The sequence below is a fragment of the Histomonas meleagridis genome (genome assembly GCF_020186115.1).
Source record: "Histomonas meleagridis strain 2922-C6/04-10x chromosome Unknown contig_68, whole genome shotgun sequence".
Taxonomy (NCBI): domain Eukaryota; phylum Parabasalia; order Tritrichomonadida; family Dientamoebidae; genus Histomonas; species Histomonas meleagridis.
Genome location: NW_027150909.1, coordinates 813,873 through 839,274, shown reverse-complemented (window position 1 = coordinate 839,274; position 25,402 = coordinate 813,873). Strand labels below are relative to the sequence as shown.

Here is a 25,402-nt window from a genome sequence, read left to right as displayed (position 1 = left end):
AAATTGAAGAAACATAATGCTTATATGACTCACTATGACTATTTAAGCATGTTATTCATGACGATTATTGTTATATTATTCTCAACAAAACATACATTTACTTGGTGATTTTTCACGAATTAATTCAACAATTTCGACATGAGAATTTGTTGCTACCAACTTAAGTGATAATGGATTTATTGATGATGACACAATATATACTTTTTTAGCAAAAATGCATGAGTTAACTATTAATTATTACACCAAGTACCAAGGAAAATCTGGCGTACATCAGTGAGATGTAAAAAATTAACTGTTTCCACAATTTGCATTTTTTTTTAAGTACAACGAAACATTTTATTAAATATTTTGATGTTAAAATTATTAAAAAATTATTTATCTTTTTAGTAAATGCAGCATGAATCGCCGCCTTCTTGTGTATTTTGATTTTGCTTTGGAGGTTCGCTTTTAGCTTGTGGTTCCATTGTTTTTGCTGGATGATAAGTAACTTCCGGTTTATTATGTTCTTCTTCTTGTGATTCAACTTTTGGAACTTTACTAGTTTGATACAGATCCTCAACAACAGTACCTGGCGCACACTTTGATATGAATGTCTCGTAGCCGCGTTTTACTTCTTTTGTTTTTGGCCTTTGATGTAATTTGGACGGTTTTTCCGGTTTTGACACTTCAACAGTGTGACCGAGATCAATTTCGGGGTTTTCTTCTTCTTCCTCCTCTTCTTCTTCTTCATCTTCAAGAAGCTTCGAAAAGTCGATTTCATCTTTCACAAGATAATAAAATACATCTTCACGATCAAGATTGTTGATTTGCGTGATAAAAGGATGCTGAAGTAATTCTTCTGGCGTGGCTCTTTTGGCTGGATTGATGACCATACAACGTGAAACAAAATCTTGGAATTCATCGGATAATGAATTGCCATTACGAAAACCAGGGAACCCACGTGAAGAGATCTCAACCATTGCACGCGTTGGTGGGAATTCACAATAAGGTGGACCACCTTCGGCTAATTCAACAGCAGTCGTTCCAACACTCCAAATATCGGCTGGGAAACTGTACTTGCGGCCTTCTATGACCTCTGGAGCCATCCAGTATGGAGTTCCAATGATTGACATTGTTGATAATGTTTTGGCGGTTGCATCAAATTGTCGTGATACACCAAAATCAGTGACTTTGATGTCACCCTTTGAGGTAACTAAAATGTTAGCAGCTTTAATATCTCGATGAATAATTTGTTTCTTATGTAATATTTTGAGAGCCATAAGGAGATCATGCATAACAAAAGCAATTTGTTCTTCCGTTAAAACTTCATTTCGGTAATCAATAATATCACGAAGTGATCCACGATCACAAAGATCCATTAAGATGCATAACTTTCCTTCAAATTTGATCGTACCATAATATTTAATTGTGTATGGAGAAGAAGTTTCCTTTAATACAGAAATTTCTGATTGTAAGACTTTACTATTTTCATCTTCAACAAATTTTGGATCGATTAACTTTCCTGCAAGTCTTGTTCCTGTTGGCTTGTGAAGAATTTCAGCGACTATACCGTAACCACCCTTACCAATTTCTCTTACCTTCTCAAATTCCGAAGAAGGTGTTGAAGTGTCAAAGTGAAGAGTTGACATATAAAGATTATTTCACATAGCATGTCGCAAAAACTCCAGGCTTTGAAATTTGTGAGGTTGTAACGTTTTTATTGAATATCGGGGCAGCCCAATTTTTGACAGTTTGTTTGGCCAAAAGAAATTTAAGAGGTGATGTGACTAAATACAAAATCAAAAAAATATTTGATGAGAAAAATTACATTAATTACCACAAATAATAAAAAGATTATTCTTGAAGATCTGCCATTGGAAGTCAGATGTTCAGATATTCTTGAAATCATTCAGAAAAATTCTGAATTAAAGAAATATTCGAAAAATGTTCAGTTAATATCAAAAGGAAAAATTCTTGAAGAAAAAGACATAATAGAAGGTGATGAAGTTATAATGCAGGAAACACAGATCAACTATTTTCTCGTTTTCTTATACTATTTTGTGAATTTAATACCGATTTTACTATATGGAAAACATCAAAATTTATTGGAATCACTGACGCTGTTTGTTGTTGGAATGGCTTTATTTTTGCTTGTGAAAAAGCGAGGATATGATCTTTCTCCAAAAAATTGGAAACTCACAGAAATTGTTATGCTTTTTGTTCATTCAATGGCTCCTTCATTCCGTCTTGAAAATCTTGTTATTAATCAATAAAAATGTTGTAAGTAAAGAATTTGTTGAACAATTTTCTGTACTTTTTGAGCCACCCCAAAGTGTAAACGTATTCGGCGGTTTGGCCGTCCTTTTACCAATGGGAGATAACCGATACACACTCCGTAGGAGCAATCCATATCATACACTTCGTAACCGTGTTGTCCCAGTCCGTACACCAGGAAACAGGCTTGTTGCACACTACATTAAAAAGAGGGTGAAGGGAATGATCTGTGGTGAAACAGGAAAGCCACTTCCAGGTATCAAACACTTGCCAACAAAGAAGCTTGCCAGACTTCCAAAGCACAAACGCACAGTTTCACGCCCATACGGTGGTGTTTATTGTGCATCTGTAGTTAAAGAAAGAATCATTAATGCTTTCATGGAAGAAGAAGCCAGAGCAGCTGCTGAAAGAAAGGCCGCAGCTGAAAAAAAGGCAGCTGCTGAAAACAAAGGCAAGAAGGGTAAGTAAATGATTTCAGATTTCTTTATATTCAATATTCATATTCAAGAAATTACATCCATTGCTTATTGTAGTGGAGTATATTTTTTATTGTTTTACTTTCATAATTTCTACTTAAATGATTTTCTTTGAAGATAATCATCTTGAGAAGAATGTTTGCTATGCTTATGAGTAGCTTGAGTATAAGCGACTTGGTGAGCGCACTATTTTGCAAAATTCAAATTTATTGGAAACAATATTTAATGAAGAAGTTTACAAGCGCTTTGATATTTTTCTGAACCTTCAAGTAAAAGTTCCCTAAGTTCCTCTAAGCTTGTACTTATGCATGTTTTAACATTTGCTGCCGCTTCTTTACATTGATCTTCAAATTGATTTCTTTCATCTTGATATGAATTATCAGTTATTTTCATTTCTTTGATTCTACGGATAATTTCTAAAAGTGCTCTTGCTTTTTGGTCAATGATCATTGTATGGACATCAAGCTCCAATTTTTGAGCCGAACTTTTCATTTGATCTTCCTTTACGATGGTTGAACTTTCCATTAAGCTTTGAAATTCTTTTGCAAGGGATGAAATTGTTGTTAATATTTGTTTTTTGAGTTCATCAGTTTGGTTGGTTTGCATCCAGATATAACGCCACTTTTTAACGGTTATTTAACGATTTCGCTAAACGTGCAAATATTTGCTCACATTCAGTAAAATTTGAAATTCTTATAAACGAAATTTTTTTGAAATTATTTATTTATCAACTTTCAGATTGCATAAAACATTTATGGAATAATAACTTTATAATTTTGATTATTACTATTTTCTTTTCTCAACCAACATACATTTGTAAGAAAATATAAAAAATTATTTTGACATTTATTATTATTATGTTCTTCTTGACAAGTATATCGCAATTAACTTTTGTTGTCCCTTATTTAAATGTGCCGTATGTTTATCCATGATTTCGTCACCCAATTTTGCGTACAGTTCCACGAAAGACAGTACAACTGCCTTTCGAATTTCGGAAGGTTTAGCCTCGAACGCCTTTGTCAAAGCAGGGATCAAAGTTGGTACAATTTGGATCAGTAAATCCTTATTTATATTTTGTATTAATTTATTTTGGAAACTTATAGCAGCTCTTGATATATCTGTATTCTTATCGAATTCGCAAATATGTTTTTGTAATGTAGCGAACAATTCGACTGCGCTTGATTGCTTTACTATTATATTAAAAATCGCGTCGATTATCATTGAAGAATTACCACGCGCATTTAATAGTAAACCAGAAAATAGTTTATCATAATCATCAACACCTTTCGATAATATAGTTGTATGAATAATTGATAATATTCCATCAACTTCTATTTTATTACATAAAGCTTGATTAAGTTCAGTATATAGTTTAGGTCGAATTTGTATCCATTCGTTATCATTATTAATATTAGAAATTAAATTCTCGACTTTCTTAAGCCATGCAATCGGAGAGTTTATATTAAAAATTGGGACTTCGGCCGAAATTTGTCTTAAATGTAATGACGGAATATAAGGAGAAATGAATTCTTCAAATTGTTTAAGTTGTTGATCATTAAGTGTTTCAGTAAAATTATATACAGATTTGGAATTAGCTTCATTAACAGATTCAACAATTTTCGCTGCCGTATGTCGATTCTTAATGTTTCCAATGTTATAGCATTTAAATGAAAGAAGTAAAAGTTTTTGACATATCGAATCATTCGATAAATTAATGTTATTTAATGAAATAAGTGATTCAGTAAAGTTAAGTAATGGTATCGATGGCTGTAATGCAACGCATATTAAAAGAAGTGTATTACTGTCAAAAACTTTATATAAATCAGAAAGAATCGTTTGAGCTGTTTCAGATGAACGTGGATTACCAAGTTCGATTTGATTAATTAATGTTTCAACTAATGTTGTAAGTACAGGTCGAAAGTGTGGTGCATATATTGGAAGAAACTCTTTTAGTATTTCAAGTGCCGTTGATGAAATAGTTGGTAATACATTTGTAATACATGTTAAAAGATCTCGTGAGATATATGCCATTGAACTTGCAAGTTCTGTTTTCTTATCTTCATTGATATATTGCTTAAGTAACTCAAGATAATTCTTTTCTTCACCACATACAAGATGTAATGGTTTTCGCTTTTCTGCATTTTGTTGTATTCGACGTAAAGAAGATTCAATGGTTGATCTGAACGATAGGCTATCGTTTGATCGTCTTTGCGGTTGTACTGAAGATTGGCGTTTTGGTGCTGTGATTCTTGAAATAAAGTTATCATCATTTTCTTCTGTTGTTACATAAGAACGAACATAACGATTACGCTTTTTTTCTTCAGGTTCTTTTTCTGCTTGATTTGGATGTTGACGATTTGATGGATGGATTTGACCGCGACGACGAGAACTTGGTGGAGGACGCCTATCATTCTCTACTTGTTGTCTTTGTATTTCATTAGCTTCTATTTCTTGACGTTTATATTTAATCATCCTTGGTGGATTAGATGCAATATCAGAAGAACTTTCCGGATTACTTGGTATAACCTGATGTGTTGGCTTTCGTTGAATCTGTGATACTGACGTGCGTTGTTCTTCCTTATTTGGAATCCTAGAAACTTCTTGAAGTTGACAATCATTAATCGTACGTTGAGTTCTTGGATCGAGCTTTGAGATGAAATAAGCTGATTTATTTGGATACGCAATCTTATAAGCCTTAGTTGCTTGTCTTGCAAAAGATCTGGTGTTTAGTGATGGACTATTTAATAATTTGGAAATTGCTGCTTCGAATTTAGAGATTTGTGGAAGAAGAATCTGTGAATCCCAGTTTTGCATTACTAATAAAAGCGCTTCCGCTGCAACAGCTGTTGCTGTTGAACTCCGTGAATTTGAAAGATCAAGTAATGATTTGAAAATACGACGTGATGGACAATATTTAGCAATACAAAGTATGGTAAATTTTGTGCTTTCTGAAATGATTTGTGTTCCATGTGATAATTGTGTGGAAAGAGGAGAAATAAAATCACCAATGGTATCAAAAGAAGAACCCATTTCTCTTGCAAGTTGAGAAATAAAAAGACAACTTTGCTTAACTAATGCGCTCCTTAAATTTGTTGCACAAGCTACAAGTCCAATATAAATTTTTGATAATCCTTTTTGGAAAACATCAAATTCTAAAGCATTACCATTGACAACTGCCATCCCATGTTGAATTGCAGAAACTTGTCGATCCCATTCAACACCTTTAGCAATGTTTGTTTCAAGAAAATTAATTTCGTTTGCTGCCTCGTGAGGAGATCTGAACCGTATTGGCTTCACATCTACACCAGCATTTTGGAAAAGTTTTCGTGTTTGTGTTGATAATTCTGCTGTTGTTGGATATGCCCTGGAGACAGAAGAACTCCTCTTAATTCCCATCTGTATTCTGTACGTTTAAGTTAAATTTAGGTATACCCGAAAACGTTAATTGATTACGATACATCAATGACTTCAAATTCTTCATTTTTGTGCATAAAAGTTATGGACGAAATAAAAGAAGACTTTTACAATCTCCTAGAGTTTAGCAAATAAGATTATAACTATTATTTATTCAATATTTTATTATTTTATGTATTTTCCGGTGTTTCTTTAGGTGGTGGAAGTTTGACTTCAACTTCTGGCAAAGTCAAATCAATTCTGTTTCTTCTATAGAATTGCCAATATCTGAACTGCCCATTTTCAACATTTATCAGATTTTCCAAGTCAGAAATATATGTACGAAAATTTGGTGATTGTAATAATCGCAAAAAATGAATTGCTTGTGGATATTTAAGATATTTAGCATATTCAGGTCTTTCCCAGTATTGTAAATAACTTAAATAATTTATAAATGCAGGGTCTCCAAAGTAGTTTCTTGATGCAAGCCAATTAATATACCTTGGATTTGCTAGACATTGTACAAATTCGAGTTCTCTTAAAAAACGATTTTTTTCTGGATCATCTTCGTCTTCATCCTTATGAACCTCTGGTTTATTTTTTTCTTCTTCATTTTGCTCTTCATCTAAGTCGGAAGCATCTGATTCTGAACTACTAATTAATTCGCTTGAGCTTTCGCTTAGATCACTCGAAGACATATATTTTTCACATAACATGTCATTTATTGACCGTTAATCATTTTTACCAAATTTTTTTTTATATCGGAAATACATTTAATCCATTCCAAATTAAATAACATATCAATAATCTATTTATTTATTTCCTTTAATTTCTTATCCCAGTTAAACATATTATTTGAGTGCAAAAACAATTCTTCGTTTGGATATATATCTCTCATAGCGAACAAAGCGATTCTATGACATTCCAATGAATTCCCACAACAGACGGAAATAGGTATTAAATTTGGATTTACATTCATTTGGATATAACTTGAAACGTTTCCATGTTTTGTTGTATCCATTATCAGCATCAAGTTTGCTGGTACATGATATGCATCCAAGAAATGTAATGCTTCAGTGCTATTGTTTGCACCCGAAGAAACTTTAGCTATGAATTCAGGCATTGATGATATTAATCTGCCCAAATATTCGCATACGAATGTACCGCATGGAATAAATTCAAGTGTTTTAACTCCCCATTTATCTTGTACATCTGTTCGAAAAACTATCAAATTTATTTTAGATCGGTTTTGTACAACCATATTATTACATGTATTATGATTACATTGACATGTTGGTGAACATTCGAATATGATTGGAACACATTCTTTTAAATCTTCAATATTAATTCGCCTATCATTATGGTACATAAGTGACATTTTGCCATTCTCCATTTGTCGTTGATGACATTTAGTACAATTTTGACAATTAATATTACACGTTGGTGTGGAACTTTCTGGATGGTGGCGAAAAGTGACATCTGACACCCATCGTATTATTGGCGGTTTTGTATCGTCAAATTCGTTGTAGCATGGAACGTCCTTGAGGCCGTGCTTACGATTGAATCCATTGGAGATGTCAGGTGAGTAGAAACCAGATATGTTACGGATTTTATCAATATTTTCTTCTGTGGGTTTGGGGATTTCTCGTCCAAATATAATTTTGGGAGCATTACTTGTAAAATGAATGCAACACCCATTGAAATTGGAGTTTGGTGGTGGCTTTGGAGGACTCGGAATAAAAATATCCTTCATAAGAAAATATTGTATGATTGTAGGAGGAATGAATGGACGAGATAACTCAAGTATAATCTTACCATTTGCTCTGAATTTAATTGTGGTTATAGGGTGATAAACATCTTGAAGAATAGCAAGAATAAGATCAATTTGTGCTTTGGTAAGACCAATTTTGGAATGCTTAATAAGATCAAGAGGATCGAGATTTGTTATAATAGAAGCTGCGATTATTCCAAAAGGCATATCTTTAAGTGGGATTCTGTGTAAGTTTTTGATAATATTATTAACATGAGGAAGATTAGGAAAACATTGTGCATAAGAAGACTGATCTCTCATCGTGACAAAACGTTGGTTGAAAATGGAGTGAATAAATTCATATTGTACAATTTCAGGTAAAACCAAAATATCTGATATCAATTCTTCCAACATTTTTGAATTATCAAACCCAAAATCAGCTATCGGTATTGCGTTGGGCAACACAGAATCAGATTGATTCATTTGAAGGATATTACAATGTTTATGGTTACAAAATTCTCTATCTGTACGATAGAACGGTTTGCTTTTGTATGACACATCTCAAAAGGAAATATGAGGTCAGTCTTTGCCGAAGAAAAAGATCCAAGCCTATGTCTCATGTATGAGAAAGTTGGCAGTTGTGAGAAAGGAGATCTCTGCAACAAGTCACATAGGGAATTGCCATTAAGTCGAGCAATAGTATTACATCATATTTTCCCAGACCCTGATATTTTTATTAACGCCCTTCCACAATCTACTATTGAAATCGACCAAGAAATGCGAATGCGTCTTGTGAATTCATTTTTCTTAGACGTTGCACAAATGTTAATGCAATTTGGCCAACTCGAAAGCATGGTAATCGTTGGCAACAAAATAGATCATTTGAACGGCAACGTTCTTGCTTTATTCCATGAGTCTGATGCGGCATATACTGCAAGAGAAGCTCTCAATGGACAATATTATGCTGGAAGAAGAATCGAAGTAACACTTGCACCAGTCCAAAGAGTATCCTATGCCTTCTGTAGCGAATTTTTAACCAGCCAATGCTCTATGGGCGATAAATGCGGCTTCATTCACCCGATTGAACCATCAACGCACGTATTTGACCAACTATTTCCAAAAACTATTAAATCGGTTCCAACACAACTACAAAGGGGAAATAAAAAGAGAATAATAGATAACCCAACTGATGCATTATATGGTCGAACCAAAGTTGTATTCTATTGAAATATCGATGATGAAGCAAATGTTTGAAACCAAAAATAAAAGCTTGAATTTAGGTCAACGTTTTTATGTTTGAATATTTAAATACAAAAAATTTTCACGATTTTGAGAATTGAAATGAAATCAGATTAATCAAATACAAGTGGGTTTGTGGTTCGCTTTGGCTCCTTGCCTATCATTTGATTAAGAGTCGCATATGAACTTGTGTTTCCGTTTGCTTTTCTACAATATGGATTTGTACATGTTGCTTTAACATCAGAACTAGATGCTAAAAATTTCCCACAGAATGTGCAATAAATACCTTTAGGTTGATTTTGTTCTTCTTTTTGGGAATTTGCTTCAATAAATGATTCTGGATACAAATAAAACAACGCTTCTTCATAAGCCGTTGCTTTAGACGTCTGCCAAAAGTCATTATTTGTTTCATCATTACGTTCCAAATCTGAGCTTGACATCGAAATAATGAAAAAATAAAACCGTTTATTCTTTTTTTTTCATATCAGAAGAGTATTCCGGTTAATGGTAATATCAAATTACTTAATGTCAAAAAGCTATTTGGCTTGATCTTACTGTTCATCAGATTTAAGCATTCGTAAGTTTTTAATTTATGCATAAATTATGAATTATACTATCCCAATCAATTTTTTTACATCTTATTAATATTTTTTGTTTCAAGTTATTTGCATCCATTATTAGAGTTAATTTTCTCTTTGAATGAATATTAACACAATGATTCATGTTAAACAAAGTGTGTGTACTTTTTATAAAATAGTTTCAAATAATTATGGAGTAAAATGACATTTTATTTAATTAAATGTTTGTGCAAATAATTGCTTTGATTTTATCATCATTCCTTTTTGGTTTGCATAAGACTTTTTATTCTTATGAATATTTTTGCGAATAAATGATTCAAACAATTGTTTTTTCTTATGTGTATGCGTTTTTTTTGATCAATCCACTTACAAATGGGTTTAGCCGTTTAAAAGAAAAAGTGATGGAACTTTAAAATAAAACCAAATTATCTTCATTAATATACAATATTTTTTAAATTTTATAAATACATTTGTTTTGTTAATAGATATGTAATTTTATATTGAAATAGTATATTTAGAATTTAGGGGAGAATCAAACTTAGAAAAATTGATAACAATCACAGTATCTGCATGTGTAATGATACAAGTTGCATCACACATTTCATTGATTAGATAAAGTGTGTAATTATTTTTATTTATTAATACCTTTTTTTCAGTAATGTTTTAAGTTCGCAAAATGACAAGGAAAGACAAAAGGCACTGGTAATTGTAGGATCAAAGAAGCTATAATCCATTAATAATATGAATAATTATAATAATAACTTTTAATTTGATCTATGTTGATGAAAGTCAGCTGATCGTAACAAATTTTCTACAAATCATCTCTGTTATGGATATATAGGGGAATGATTTAAAAACAAATCATTCTCTTTTCTTTTGTTTGTTTCCTGGTCGTCAACTTTTTTCTTTTGACAATATTCAAAACTTAATTCACCTTTCTTTCAAAAATGAATACGATTGGTCGGAGATTCAATGCCCACACAACCAGACCAAATCTAAAAATATCTTTAAATTTTTTATGTTTTTGTTAAAAATTACCAATGAAATTAAAGGGACATCACCTTTCGAAAATAATATATGAAAATTTCATCTGAAAAACATGTGTGTATCGAGTTTCAAAATTTCGGGTCTTTTCGCATAACCGCAGCATGGAAAACGAGGACTCTTTTGACACGACCCTCAAGGTTCTAGCCTTGACGCTTCAAGAAACAGCAACACAAAATGAACTTCTTATTGCCCCTAATTTCACTTTAACCAGATTCCATACCTTATCTCCACCAAAAATTCCAATTTTGAAATATCTTAGATATCTAAGGTCACGTGCAAATTGCTCAGAACCATGCTTTATAATAGCAATGATTCTATTGGATAAACTTTTACAAACGCATACTCACATTTATATTACTCCAAATACAGTTCATAAACTATTTCTGTGTAGTCTTATGACTGCTGCCAAATTTAATACAGACACATATTACTCGAATTCCGTTTGGGCATCAATCGGCGGAGTTCGGGCAGAAGAAATGAATGTTCTTGAATTAGAATTTTTGTTTTTATTGCAATTTTCTTTAGTTATCACAAAGGAAGAGTATGAAACCTATGATAAAGAAATCAGATTAAAAGCATTATCTTTATCAAATAATTATGAACGCCATAAATTCGAAAATTTACCTGATTTCAAGCCATAGATTACATTGTTGTTTTGTAAATATTCGGTTTGTTTCTAAAATATTTTTTTTTTTTGAATATATTCATTTTTTATACTGAATAAATTCACAATAAAACCAAGCAAAAAGTAAAATAAGCTATGAGAAAAGCAAAAAGTATATGATTTCCATGACATTTTTTAAAGGTTTTTCATTGACATTTTTGTATTTCCATCTTTGTATTATACAAGCGATTTACCTGTTTTGGATAGACAAATGCAAATTGGTATAATATGTGTACCAATAGCTATAGTTCTGATTATTGGAGTTGTAATTTGGTTGTTCAAAATATGTAAAAAAGATAATTTAAACTCGGGAATGAACGAAAGACTTAGTGACTCATTTGGCTCCGATAGACAGAAGCAATAAGAACAACATGAAATTTAAAAAACTATAGGAGAAATGGAAAAGGAAGATGATGATCAATGGATGTAATTTAAAGATTATTAAATAAAGTACAATTTGTTTTTATTCATATCTTTGATATTTTAATACCATTTATAAATAATGATAAATTAATTTATCAGAAAAAAATATTCCCTAAAGTCGTGAAGAACCAAATGACATTGCTAAGCTATAAATTTTATTCACACAAATAAGTTGAAGAGAATTATTACTTTTATTAAAGAACCTGGACTAAAAAGCCCAGAAAAAACATGCACAAGCCTTTATATTGGCTTATCAAAATTTGTGTTATACCGAAAAAAAATTATTTGTTTTTTATTGTATTTTCCAATGAATTACAACTATATGCACATACCAAAAACACATTTGCAAATGGGAAATGTGGTGCTTATCTCAGTTGGGAAGATAATGAAAAAGATATTTACATATAAAATATTTATGAAAACGAAAGACGATCAGTGGGAACTACTTAGTACGCACAAGAATGGGATAGACATAAGAGTTTTAAATATTTATCCATCAGGAAATAAACTTGGAGCGAATGCGCATTTAGATGAAGCAGTTAAAATTGATAATGTTACAATGAAATTTAATAAAGATCAAACGGAATTCAAATATCCAAAATCAGCTTCTTTAAAAGTATGGATGGAAGGTGGATTACATTACATTAGTAATGTACCCGATTCTATAGAGCTAATTATTAATGTAACATTAAACTCAGTTGATGAATTTGAAACGTCAGAAGAAAATTTTATTTATCAATTTGATGTTGTTGTTGGATTTTGGTAAAATAGCGGAGGTTTTTCTATATCAACAGAAAAATCAAAAGGCATTGTAGAAAGATATATCAAAAATGGATTGGTATTATTGCAGGTCACAATTCAATCACATTAGAAATCCTTGAAGATGGTGAGCCAATAGGCTTAACAGCTATCAGAGATTTGTTTGGAATTGGTATCCACCAAAAAGAAGGAAGTTTTGAAAGTGCGCAGTCTTCTGGAGTTGAAGTTCACAAAGAAGGTCTCCTAGCTTAAACTACCCTTGGTATCTTACGATAAGTTCGAAGCAACAAATTTACCTTTCTCATACAGCGAAGCAAAATGCCACTGGAGATATTTGATATTTGTTTTCCGATAGTAACAGTCAAATATCTGAAACAGAGAATTTTTATCTATCGACGTATGGGAATACAGCAATGATTCAAACGAGACACAGCAATTGTAATGCAACAGAATTTGAAAGGAGAATCCTTGTTAACACTCTATTTTCTCTTAAGCAAAGGACTTCTGAACACGAGTTTGAAGAACATCGCAATTCGATTGACAAAGCAAATCCAGTGATTTGATACAATTTTGGCCAAAAGGATCAATTACACAACCGCAGACCAAACCTCTAAATCCTCTCAATCGATTTTTAAAGGGTAAATTCCGAACGATATAAAACGATACCACTTTTTTAAAGGAATTATTATTCTATCAATTTGATTTTCAATGAAAATATAAATGACACCTATTTTGAATGAAAATAGAAAATGAAATACGGTTTGGCAAAATACAGTCCGATTAAAAAACATTAAAAAAGTGGTGAGTGTCACAATGACTTATTGAATAGGTTTTAAGCATTTCGTTTCTCCAAATTTAATAATTTCAAATTTTTATTCCAGAATAACTGCAATCTTTCATATCCTGCATAATATATATCATTTTAATGAAAGTTTTCAATGTAATTTATCAATGAATTGCAGCAATAATATTTTGAAAAATCCACCAAAGATATTTAATGCATTAATTACTTCTATACATTCAAATATAACTTTGTTCGTATTTATATTTTTTGTTTTTACTTTCTTTTCCAATATTTATTTTAATGAGAAAAGCATTCATCAAAAAAACGAAGTTATTCTGATTTTAATGATTATATTTTTTGTTAATACAAAGCAATCATATGACGAAGAGACAAAAACACTCACAATATCCGATTCCAATGATTATTCAAATGATTATAAGAATGTTACAGAACGTGTTATAATTGTTAATGTTGGGGAGCTTGAAAGTAATGCATTCAGAGAATGGCCTTTATTAACAACAGTAATAATTGGAGAAACAGTTGGAAATATCGGTAGTGGAGCATTTGCATCATGTAAACAATTAGAATATGTCCAATTTCCAGATAAATTAATGAGTGGAATTGGAGGAAGTGCATTTGCAGAATGTATTTCATTAAATAACATTACAATTCATTGTAATATAGTGATAATGCATTTTATAAATGTATAGGACTTGAAACAATAACATTATATGAAGGCGTCCGAAATATTGGCGCTGATGCATTCAGAGGATGTACAAACATTGTGAATATTTATATACCAAGTTCAGTTACTTCAATTGGGAATGCATTTTTAGAATGTACGAATCTTCAATTTATTAATGTTTCAGAAGAAAATATTGGATATTCGAATTATGAAAATGATGGGGTTTTATATAATAAAGAAATTACACAAATTATTAGTTATCCGAATATGAAAAGTAAAACATTTACAATTCCTAAATCAGTCATTTCTATTATGAATTATGCTTTTGCAAGTTGTAATAATTTAGAAAGAATTTTTATTGATGAAAATGTTGAATATATTAATTCATGTGCATTTACTAATTGTACATCACTTCAATGTATTCATTTTAATGGAGAAATTTCACCAGAAATACGAAATGATGCATTTGTTAATATAAATGCGACAAGAGTTATGACAATAGAAACATATCAAAACGAAACATTTGGAAATATGAACATTACTAAGGGAACAACACTTGACGAATGTCTCCCGCCAACACGCACATTCACTGACTCAAATCCATTTACAAAATTAAATACATTTACAATTAGTAATACATTTATCAAATCGAATACATTTACGAAATCAAAAAATAATTTTGATCCAAATACTTATGTTGATACATTTTCAATGAATTTTACTTTGGTTAATACTTATACTTTAACTTATTCTTTATCGTTTATGAAAACTATATCAATTTATTATTATACGTTCATAAAATCTTATTCAGTTACTTTCATTGAATCCGAAACTAAATATATTTATAGCGATTTCATATATTATAATTATACAATTATATATTATCCAGAATATTTTACTTATTATTCGAATTTCTTTTATATTTCTTACATCGAAGATGTAATAATAAACACTAATGATAATAATACATTAATTATCATTATAATTGTTATTGTAATTGTAATAATTATTGTATTTATAATGATATTCATAATATTTATGATTAAATATCAAAATAAGAAGCGGAAACAAAATGAAGAAGAAATGAATATTTCAGATGAAAATAATAATAAAATTAATGAAATAGATAATACATTTTCAGTTGGGATTAATAATTCAAATATTGAAGAAGATCCATTTGCAGACGATTTCAAAGAAGAAATATTTATAAGTCAGATATAAATAAACATATTTTATGAACAAAATATTTTAATTTGTTTATTTTTTTTTTTATAAATACAAACATTTTTGTTATTTAGCAAATTTTATGTTTCTTCTATTATATGATTGTTATAGTAAATCCAATTTATCCAAATCATAAACACTAAAAGTAAATGATAAATTATATTAAAGAAAAAATTGGATATTATGGTAAAAATGCATTATTTTTTTAAAAATCAAAAGAAAGATATTTCAATTTCAAATAAGTGTTGGTCTTGAGTAGTTCTATGAATGTTAACTTACAAATATTTAACTTGAACGTTACTAATGATATTAATGACACAAATGATAACAAAATTTTCATTGTAAAAGATAATAATAGTATTTTAATATCGTCAAACGGATTATTACCTTCAAGTACAAATACTTCAACTTCGGCTACTGGTGATGAAGATAATAGTCATTCGTTGGGAACTGGACCAATTGTGGGTATAGTAATTGCATGCGTTTTGGTGGTTGTCGGCGTTGTGTTATTGGTTATCTTCATGGTGAAGCGTAATAAGAGGAACCAGTTCACTAGAGATGATAGACAAAAGAAGGAAGCGAAATACAATATAGAAGGCTCTGGTGATGATGTATTTGTCTAGACAATAAAAATTTAATCTTTTCCCAAATATTATCGTCTTAATATGGCAAAAGTATTGATAAAAATTAAATATTTTCAATGATTTAATCAAACACATTTCCCGAAAGGACCACTTATCTCCTTTTCTTTGGTGGATTTTGCCTCTTTTTAATTTCTTCGCAAATTTTCTTCATTCCTAACTCCTGAAATGTTTCTCTAATCTCTTCACTTTTGATTACAAATCCGAGTTTTTTCAGGTTTCTTGATAAATCCAATGCATTCTTTGAGTTTTTAATTGTAATTTCCCATTGTTTGCCTTTTATTGCATTTGCAATCTTATTCAACAAAATATCCCTTTCTGATAATGGTGGCGGTGGTTCTTTCACTGGCTCTGGTGTATTTAGTCTTGCACCTTCAGATATAAATCTTGTAAATGAACTAAGTGTCAAATCACCACCAAATTCTTCAACGAGAGATTCTATAACCACTGGGTTTAGTTCTGTTTTTGCATCATTGATCATTCCTCGATAAATATCTTCCCAAGTTAATCGATCTCCACCTCTCCAACTTCCATAACAATCTCGAAGAGACCTGAACTTAGAATTAACAAAGTGGGAAATAAGAGAAATTGTTTCATCTGGGTTATAATCAACACAGTCTTTTGTTCCTTCGAGATTTAAAGCAGCGCTCGGAGCTTGCGATGCGGCGGTTAGTTTCACTTTTTCACCGAAAATTGACGGGTCAAGATTCCTTGGGCTCCTTTCGAGCTGGACCTTACTTGATGTAGGCTTTTCGCCAAAGATAGTTGAATCTAGAGCATGACGGGCGCCATTTTGGCGCGGAGATTCGTGGTCAATGTGGTTATCATTACGTGCATTATTTCCAAAGATGGCAGGATCAAGCATTCGACGAGATCCAGAAACAGGAGGCGATTTGTTGCTTCTAGAAGTATTGAGTGTTTCATCTATAGGCGGTTGATACATTTCACTAGGGGAAAAATCATTTCCTGAAATTGATAACTCATATAATAACTTAAAATAATTGATCTTCCCATCACTGGTTGGGTCAGATTTATTAAGGATTGAAAACAAATCAGATGATTTGGAAATAACTTTGTTATTTAAGCAAAAATTTGTAACTTGTTGCTGAGTGACAAACCCTTTGGCATCAGGATCAAGTGTTAAACAGAAATCAATTAACTTACGTCGTAATGCATACAAGAGTCTTGTTGGTGAAGGTGTTGTTGAAGATTTTGTTGAATCAACTTTATCATTCTGTAAAAATTGAATAAAATCCATGTACTGCATTTCTTTACCTTGTACGCCAAAAGCATCCCATATCATTTGAGCATCATCTGGATTTCTTGTAATTTTATATTCGATTAATTTTCTACAAAATAATTCAAACATCATTGGTGCTCCTCCAGTGAAGTGGCCCCATCTTTTTCTGTTGTTGTCTGCTAAGTCAAGGAGTTTTTTCCTTGTAAGCGTTTGAAGTAATACAGTTTTGTTCATTTTAATACATAGGCCGTTATTAATTCAAATTCTTAAGTAAAAATAACTTTTTGAATGAAAACGGTTTGCCAAAAATGTACGTTAATCAATTTTGAAGAAATGGAAGAAACAGATGTATTAAAGAATGAAATATTTCGACAATTAAATGATGGAGAAGAAATAACAACAACTTTATATAGAAGAGAAAAAACGAAAAGTGGCCATACACAATTTTACATTTACAATGATAAAACAGATAGATTAATTATTTCTGCTCAACTTCATGAATCTAACAATATACACTTTGATATTTCAATTAGTTCCACTAATTTCGGTGAGGAATCTCCTTATTATATAGGTTTTTTGGAATTAAAAAAGAATGAGAGTACTTACAATGCAACAATTAAAGGAAACGAAGCTACCTTTGGAATTCATTATCTAAGATATTTTGAAAAGAAAACTATAGGAAGACAAATGAAACTTACATCTTCAGTCGAAAATAACCCTTTTGGAGAAATTGTTCAAGTCGACTTCAGAGAAAATGCAAAAACAAAATTCCAAGAAGAAGCGGAAAAATTTGAACTCTCTGAGAAAAGTTTTTTCCTAACATTTAACAATAAACATTGTTTCTCATTTGCAAAAGTGGAAAAAGATGAATTTCATTTTTCAGTTTCACATCCTCTGAACATATTCCAAGGATTTTGTATTGCATTATCAACATTCAATAAAGTTAAAAATGAATAAATTATATTTGTTTTACGTTTTTGATTTTTTTAAAATGCTTATCAAAAAATATTCATAACTCTTATTTACTTGTGTAAGATGTTTAGATCCTTTTAGAGTTTTTATGTACTTCAAAAAATATATGAAACAATATATTTTGGTTTGAAAAAAAATGTTTAACACTAAAAATACGTTAAGAAATTTTAAATGAGCACAGAGCAAAATCAGAATTATGATACTATCCAGCAACTTACAGATTTTAGTAAAACTATGGTTGCTGAAATTCAATGCGATCTTCATGAGATAAATCAAGAAATTCCAAAAGATTCTCCATTAGTAAAATTTCGAAGTGAATATTTAAAACTCTATGGGATCATACAAAAATCGTTATCTAATCAAGCAAGATACATTAAAAAATGTCGTGCTTTAGAATCTGAAATATTGGGAAATAAAGCTAAGGTTCGTACAGCCACGAAATTAGCCGAAGAAGATGTTCATTCAATAACCAAGCTCAATGATGAAAGAATTGATAAGGTAATGAGTTTAAACATGTCACGATCAATTTTAGAATCTTCGATTGAAGAAAACAACTTAATAACATCAAAAATTGCTAACATCGAAAACGAATTTGAGCAATGTACCGTCAATGAAAGAACTGAGAAAGATCTTATCCAACAACTTAAAGAACGACATGAAGAACTTACTCGTGAATATGATAATTTAGAGTCTCAAATCCCACTTCTTGAAGAAGCTGTTAGAGTTTCTAACGAAAAACTCGATAAAAAAGACAAAGAACTTGAAGATTTAATTGCTGAACTTCAACGTCTTGATGAATTAGTTGAAGCGAAATTACGCGAAGGTCAAAACGAGCAACAACATATTTATGAACTCGAACTTGAACGGGATTCAACTAAATCAAGATTAAAAGACACCAAAGAACAACTCAAAGAACGAAGTAAAGCTGTGAAACAACAAATAGAACTTGCTCGTCAGCTTGAATACAAGCTTCATGAGCAAACTCGATATTATGAAAGTCTTAAATCTGAAAAATTGGCTAACGAAGATCAACTTCAACATGTTCAACAAGAAATCAAAGATTTAAATCATTCCATTGTTCGTATTACAAAGGATATTAATGAAACCAACAAAGTTTTAGAAGATAGAAATAATATAATTGATAAACTTAAATCACAAATTGAAGACCAAGAAAAAGAGAAAGAACAAATACAACAAAAAACTAATGAATATATTGAGAATTATGAAACTATTCGTAAAGAATGTGATAATCTTCGAATTAATTTAGGCGCTTTTGAGATGGAAATTGAGTCTTTAAAACTTGAAGGAAATTTCTTAAAGAAACAAATAGAAACATCAACAAGATCACAAAATAAAACATTAAAACAAAAAGAAGATCAACTTCAAAAGAAAACAGAAGCAGATTTTTTACTTGAACTTAATAAAAGTCAAACGCAAAACATTGGAAATGAAATAAATACTCTTAAAAATAGATTACAAGATATCCAACAAAAAATTTTAGACGCAGAAAGAGAAAGAGAAAAATATGGAACAGAATTATCAAATGTAACTTCACAATATCTTTATGCACAAGATATAATCAAAGAAATCGATTCCAAAGTTAATAAAAAAGAATTAGAAACAACTTCTGCAGAAAAGAAAATCAAAAAACAACAATCGTTATATGAATATGTTCGAAAAGAACGTGAAATTGCATCGAAGAAAGTTAAAGAATTACAATCACAAATATATCAACTTCAACATTCATTTCAAAGAATGAAATATGAAATTGAACAAAGTAAAACTGAAATTAGAAGAAAAGATAAAGAGCGAATTTATGATTCTCATGAATTAGAATCAGTAAAACTTGATGAAAACCATATTAGAGAAAAGCTTTGTGAGATACAAATTGAAATAGCAACTGCACAAAGAGCAATTTCTGCTCATGAATGTGAATTAGCTAAACTTAATCAAACAATAACAGATGCAAAAAATCAATTAAAAATTCATCAACATAAAACAGACGAAGTTAAGAAAGAAAAAGATATCATGACAACGCAAAATGTTGAACGTGAAAAAGAACTAAAAATGATGGCAGAAAAATTAATCGTAATCAAAAACCAATGTAAAAATGGAGAAATAGAATATGATGCCAAAGAAAATGAAATCGAAAAAATTCAACTTCAAATCGAGCACGATCAAAAGACGATCAAAAAGTTATCGAAAATTGACGATCAATTAAAAGAAAAAGTGGCGCAAATTCAATCGATGGAAAGTGAACTGATAACTCTCAAAACTCAAAGAGTTGCAATGGAAGAAGAATTAAAAATTCCAATGAATATCCATAGATGGAATATGTTAGAAAGTGTTGACCCACAACGATTTGAAAAACTTAAAAGATATCAAGAATTACAAGAAGAAATCGTATCTTTAATTAAAGAAGTTAATGAAATTCAAATACAAATAAAAGAAAAAGAAAAATTATTTAATGAAATGTCTCTTAGATTGAAGAGAAAAAATGAAATCGAATACGAAAAAACTAAAAATCAAAGGTATAAAGAAAATATAAAAGTTGAAAATTATAGTTTGGATCAAATAAATTCTCAATTGGAAGTATATAGAGAAGCAGTGAAAACTTATAAAAAAGATTTGTCTGAAATGCAAATGCAGATTAACTCTCAAAGAAATAAATGGTTAAAACAAAAAAGAAAAGATATAAAACAAAAACAAATGTTGAAAGAACAACAAAATGTTTTGGATGAACTCGGGATTTCTATCAATTTAAATGAATAAATGTTTGTTTAAATATGTTTTGTATGAAATTAAGATTAGAGAGAGATAAAAACATTTTGAGATGCTAAAATAAGTGCAGTCGTAAATAATTTCAAAAAACTTCATATTTGATTTTAGAACGTCATGTGATTAAAAGAAATTTTAAACAAAACAAACAAATAATTCGAGGTTTTCTATTCTTTTCTTTAGTTTGATTTATATAATATTTTGTGCGCTGACAGGTATATAATTTAAATAAACATCAAATCATTAAAACTTAATTTTAGCACTTACATCAATTCCTTCTTTTTCAAGAATATAAAATTAAAATAATTGGAATACTTTTGATTCATAATCTTATGGTGTTAAAGGCGAATAAATTGGGCAAAAAAATATCCCGAATTAGTAACATTAATAATAATAATAATAGAAAATATTTTGGTGAAATTGGTTTGCAGTTTCGATTACGCATTAAATGATGAATTATTTTAATCACATATATTAACATTTTCTAAATTTCCTCCCACATTAGTATATTTTAAGCGTTTCCCACATTCTCATAATTTAATAATCAATATTTAAAACATTGAATCCAAAAATCAATTAACGAAACATTTTCTTTTTGGTTAGAAATAAAAGAATAGTTTTCATTATGAGTGATCAAATTAACTGATTAAAATCAATATCATATTGTATTGAATTTTCTTGTAATTATTCGATTTTATTATTTAAAAGTATTTCTAATATTTGATTTTCATTTTTACTCACACAATACGCAAGTTTCGTTGGTATCATTTTATACTTATTCATTTATTTATTGTAATACTTCAAGTAATTCCTAAAAATTTAAATTTTTTATATTTGCAAATTCTGATTTTATTTCAAAAACACAAAACAAACTGAGTTAAATAAAATTAATTAAATAAAGGAAACTCAAATCAACTTCAATATTTTCTGAAATGTGTTTGGCTGTTAACTCAAGATTATTTCCACCTAATTCACTAACAATTTCTCAATTGTAATGATATTATCTGGTTCTATATTTGGTGGATGTGAAATTTCCGTTAGGATTAAAAAGTGGCTTTGCTCAAATATTTGAACCGTTTAAATACGTTATAAAATTTGTGATTGTGATAAACGGTTGCTTTAAAACGTTAAGTCACTTAATCCAAATATTAAACTTTATGATAATATGAAAACTCGTTCGAATAGAAACCCATTGAACATTCGTTCGAAAACACGAGTTATTAATCCAAAAAATTTTATAAAGACAAGCCAAAAATTAACAAAAATTAATTCAGAAAGATCAAACCAAAAAAAGAGTCCAGCTCCATTACAATCACTCGAAAACATAATTTTTGAATTAACAGAAGATAATTTCGAATTATCGACTCAAACCGTAATGAAGTTTTTTAGTGATATTTTTCCATATTCATTTAATATTTTAATTAGTAGATTAATATATAGTGCTTTTATATCTCAAAGGAAAGAAGTAAATTTATATTTAAATTTTTTAAAATTTATTGAGTTAAAAGAAGAAAACATTCAATGTTATAAGATAATATATGTTTTCGAAAGATATTTAATTAAGTTAAAAACACAAGAATCAAATTATTTACTTAATAAAATGATTGAACATGAATTCATTCAACCAGATTTTATAGGAGAAAAGAAATCATTCTATTTTGCACATTATTATCCAAAAGAAGAAATTCTTCAATTAAAACATCTTGATTCACAGCAATTACAATTAGATTTTATTAATAATTATGAAGAACTTTCAAAGAATGATTGGGAATTACATAAGAAATATATTAAAGAAGGACATAATCCAAATGAAATTGCGAAAATCATTCGAAATGATGAAATCGAAAAACTTCAAGAAATATCATCACAAACAAACTTTAATTTTAATCAAACAATTGAACCATCACTTTATGAAAGATGTTCAATTATAAATAAAGAAAATGTTACATTAATTGATTATGCAGCATTTTTTTCTTCAGTTAAATGTTTTAAATATTTACTTATGAATGGAGCTAAAGTAGAAAACACAGGTAAATATGCAGTTGCAGGCGAAAATGTAGAAATCATTCATTTATGTGAACAAAACCATTCATCATTTGAAGATGCATATGAAACAGCAATTGAATTTCATCGAAATGATATTTTTAAATATCTTTATGAAAACAAAATTACTGAAATTAATGATTTAAATAAATTTGGAATTCTGAGCTTAAAACATAATAATTTCAAAACGTTTATATATTTAAAATCAGTTGGATTAAAAATAAGCAATGATATTCTTGGAAAAGCAATAAAAATTGGGAATTTATTCTTTCTCAATCGTTATATTAAAAACAAGCAATATTTTTCAATCATATATAGTTATCCATGTTCAACACGAAATTATGAGATCATTAAATTAGTTCTTGAACAAAACAATTCTGATAAATCATCAAATAACATTTATTTAATCAATTTTATATTTGTTTTTATATCTTTATGTTTCATAAAATTTTTTTTTAATTTATTTAAATTATTTAATACACAACTTTTAGATGCAGCAAAAAAAGAATATGTTGAAACAGTACAATGGCTTGTTAAACAACAAGGAATTAATGTTAACCATTTTGATATCTGAATTCATAATTTTATGATTAAATTAAATATTTCATATTTATAACAAATATTTGAAACTGCACTTGTTAATGCGTCTAAAAATAACCATATCAAAATAGTTAAAATACTTCTGAATTGCAAAGGTATTGATATTAATGCTAAAGATATTTATTTATTTTATTTGATATTTATTGTAATAATTTAATATTTCGAAATAATATTTGGAAATTATTTATATTATTTAACACATCTCTTATTGATGCATCTTCAAATGATCAAACAGAAATAGTTAAATTACTTCTTGAACAAGATGGAATTGATGTTAATGTTAAAGATATTTATTTGTATTATTTAGAATTTATTTTAATAATTTTGGATTTCAAAATAATATTTGGAAATTATTTGAATTATTTAAAACAGCACTTATTTGTGCATCTGAAAATGGTCATACAGAAATAGTTAAATTACTTCTTGAACAAGAAGGAATTGATATTAATGCTAAAGGTATTTATTTGTTTTATTTGATATTTATTTTAATAATTTTGGATTTCAAAATAATATTTGAAAATTATTTAAATTGTTTATAACAGCACTTATGTATGCATCTTTTCATGGTCATATAGAAATAGTTAAATTACTTCTTGAACAAGAAGGAATTGATATTAATGCTAAAGGTGTTTATTTGTTTTATTTAAGATTTATTTTAATTATTTATTATTTCAAAATAATATTTGGAAATTATTTAAATCATTTAATACAGCACTTATAAAAGCATCTTCAAAAGGTCATACAGAAATAGTTAAATTACTTCTTGAACAAGAAGGAATTGATATTAATGCTAAAGATATTTATTTGTTTTATTTAAAATTTATTATAATAATTTGATATTTCAAAATAATATTTGAAAATTATTTAAATTATTTGAAACAGCACTTATGTATGCATCTTTTCATGGTCATATAGAAATAGTTAAATTACTTCTTGAACAAGAAGGAATTGATATTAATGCTAAAGGTGTTTATTTGTTTTATTTAAGATTTATTTTAATTATTTATTATTTCAAAATAATATTTGAAAATTATTTATATTATTTATTACAGCACTTATATGTGCATCTCAAAATGGTCATACAGAAGTAGTTAAATTACTTCTTGAACAAAAAGGAATTGATATTAATGCTAAAAATATTTATTTGTTTTATTCAAAATTTATTTTAAAAATTTTATGTTTTAAAATAAAATTTGATAATTATTTAAATTATTTGAAACAGCACTTATGTATGCATCTTTTCATGGTCATATAGAAATAGTTAAATTACTTCTTGAACAAGAAGGAATTGATATTAATGCTAAAGATATTTATTTGTTTTATTTAAAATTTATTATAATAATTTGATATTTCAAAATATTATATGGAAATTATTTATATTATTTATTACAGCACTTATATGTGCATCTCAAAATGGTCATACAGAAGTAGTTAAATTACTTCTTGAACAAAAAGGAATTGATATTAATGCTAAAGATATTTATTTGTTTTATTCAAAATTTATTTTAAAAATTTTGGATTTCAAAACAATATTTGGAAATTATTTAAATTATTTGAAACAGCACTTATGAAAGCATCTTTATATGGTCATACAGAAGTAGTTAAATTACTTCATGAGAGGAATATAGTTTTAAAAAAGAAAATGATAAATCTCATTTAGTGATAGAAACAAGAAAAATGATAATATACTATATAACAGAGGTACTTAAAATATTTTACAATATCATTTGTTAAATCCATCATAATTATGTTATATTTTATTTTGAAAAATATCAATCATAAATAAATTATAAAATAATATATGATGTATTTTCTATTTAATTTTCTGAGCCATAGTTGAATCAGATATCGAT

At 28.9% G+C, this 25,402-nt stretch overlaps 8 protein-coding genes across 8 annotated transcripts; 3 read left to right on the top strand and 5 right to left on the bottom strand.

The window, feature by feature from the left end:
* Positions 1–383: 383 nt before the first annotated feature.
* GO595_008613 (STE family protein kinase) lies at positions 384–1,628 on the bottom strand (the record flags this gene model as incomplete). Its single annotated transcript, XM_067922207.1, has 1 exon — positions 384–1,628. The coding sequence occupies one exon, from the start codon at positions 1,626–1,628 to the stop codon at positions 384–386; it is 1,245 nt and encodes a 414-aa protein (XP_067771379.1).
* Positions 1,629–2,349: 721 nt separating this feature from the next.
* GO595_008612 (ribosomal protein L34e) lies at positions 2,350–2,721 on the top strand (the record flags this gene model as incomplete). Its single annotated transcript, XM_067922206.1, has 1 exon — positions 2,350–2,721. One exon carries the CDS (start codon positions 2,350–2,352, stop codon positions 2,719–2,721), a length of 372 nt encoding a protein of 123 aa, XP_067771378.1.
* Positions 2,722–3,584: 863 nt separating this feature from the next.
* On the bottom strand, positions 3,585–6,125 carry GO595_008611 (CLIP-associating protein 1; the record flags this gene model as incomplete). Its single annotated transcript, XM_067922205.1, has 1 exon — positions 3,585–6,125. The coding sequence occupies one exon, from the start codon at positions 6,123–6,125 to the stop codon at positions 3,585–3,587; it is 2,541 nt and encodes an 846-aa protein (XP_067771377.1).
* An 805-nt stretch (positions 6,126–6,930) lies between these two features.
* Positions 6,931–8,193, bottom strand: GO595_008610 (histone-lysine N-methyltransferase EHMT2; the record flags this gene model as incomplete). The annotated part of the gene is made up of 1 exon (XM_067922204.1): positions 6,931–8,193. The coding sequence occupies one exon, from the start codon at positions 8,191–8,193 to the stop codon at positions 6,931–6,933; it is 1,263 nt and encodes a 420-aa protein (XP_067771376.1).
* A 252-nt stretch (positions 8,194–8,445) lies between these two features.
* Positions 8,446–9,099, top strand: GO595_008609 (putative U2 snRNP auxiliary factor small subunit; the record flags this gene model as incomplete). Its single annotated transcript, XM_067922203.1, has 1 exon — positions 8,446–9,099. One exon carries the CDS (start codon positions 8,446–8,448, stop codon positions 9,097–9,099), a length of 654 nt encoding a protein of 217 aa, XP_067771375.1.
* A 125-nt stretch (positions 9,100–9,224) lies between these two features.
* On the bottom strand, positions 9,225–9,551 carry GO595_008608 (uncharacterized protein; the record flags this gene model as incomplete). Its single annotated transcript, XM_067922201.1, has 1 exon — positions 9,225–9,551. The coding sequence occupies one exon, from the start codon at positions 9,549–9,551 to the stop codon at positions 9,225–9,227; it is 327 nt and encodes a 108-aa protein (XP_067771374.1).
* Positions 9,552–16,010: 6,459 nt separating this feature from the next.
* GO595_008607 (uncharacterized protein) lies at positions 16,011–17,390 on the bottom strand (the record flags this gene model as incomplete). Its single annotated transcript, XM_067922200.1, has 1 exon — positions 16,011–17,390. The coding sequence occupies one exon, from the start codon at positions 17,388–17,390 to the stop codon at positions 16,011–16,013; it is 1,380 nt and encodes a 459-aa protein (XP_067771373.1).
* A 909-nt stretch (positions 17,391–18,299) lies between these two features.
* Positions 18,300–20,900, top strand: GO595_008606 (cilia- and flagella-associated protein 58-like; the record flags this gene model as incomplete). The annotated part of the gene is made up of 1 exon (XM_067922199.1): positions 18,300–20,900. The coding sequence occupies one exon, from the start codon at positions 18,300–18,302 to the stop codon at positions 20,898–20,900; it is 2,601 nt and encodes an 866-aa protein (XP_067771372.1).
* Positions 20,901–25,402: the final 4,502 nt, after the last annotated feature.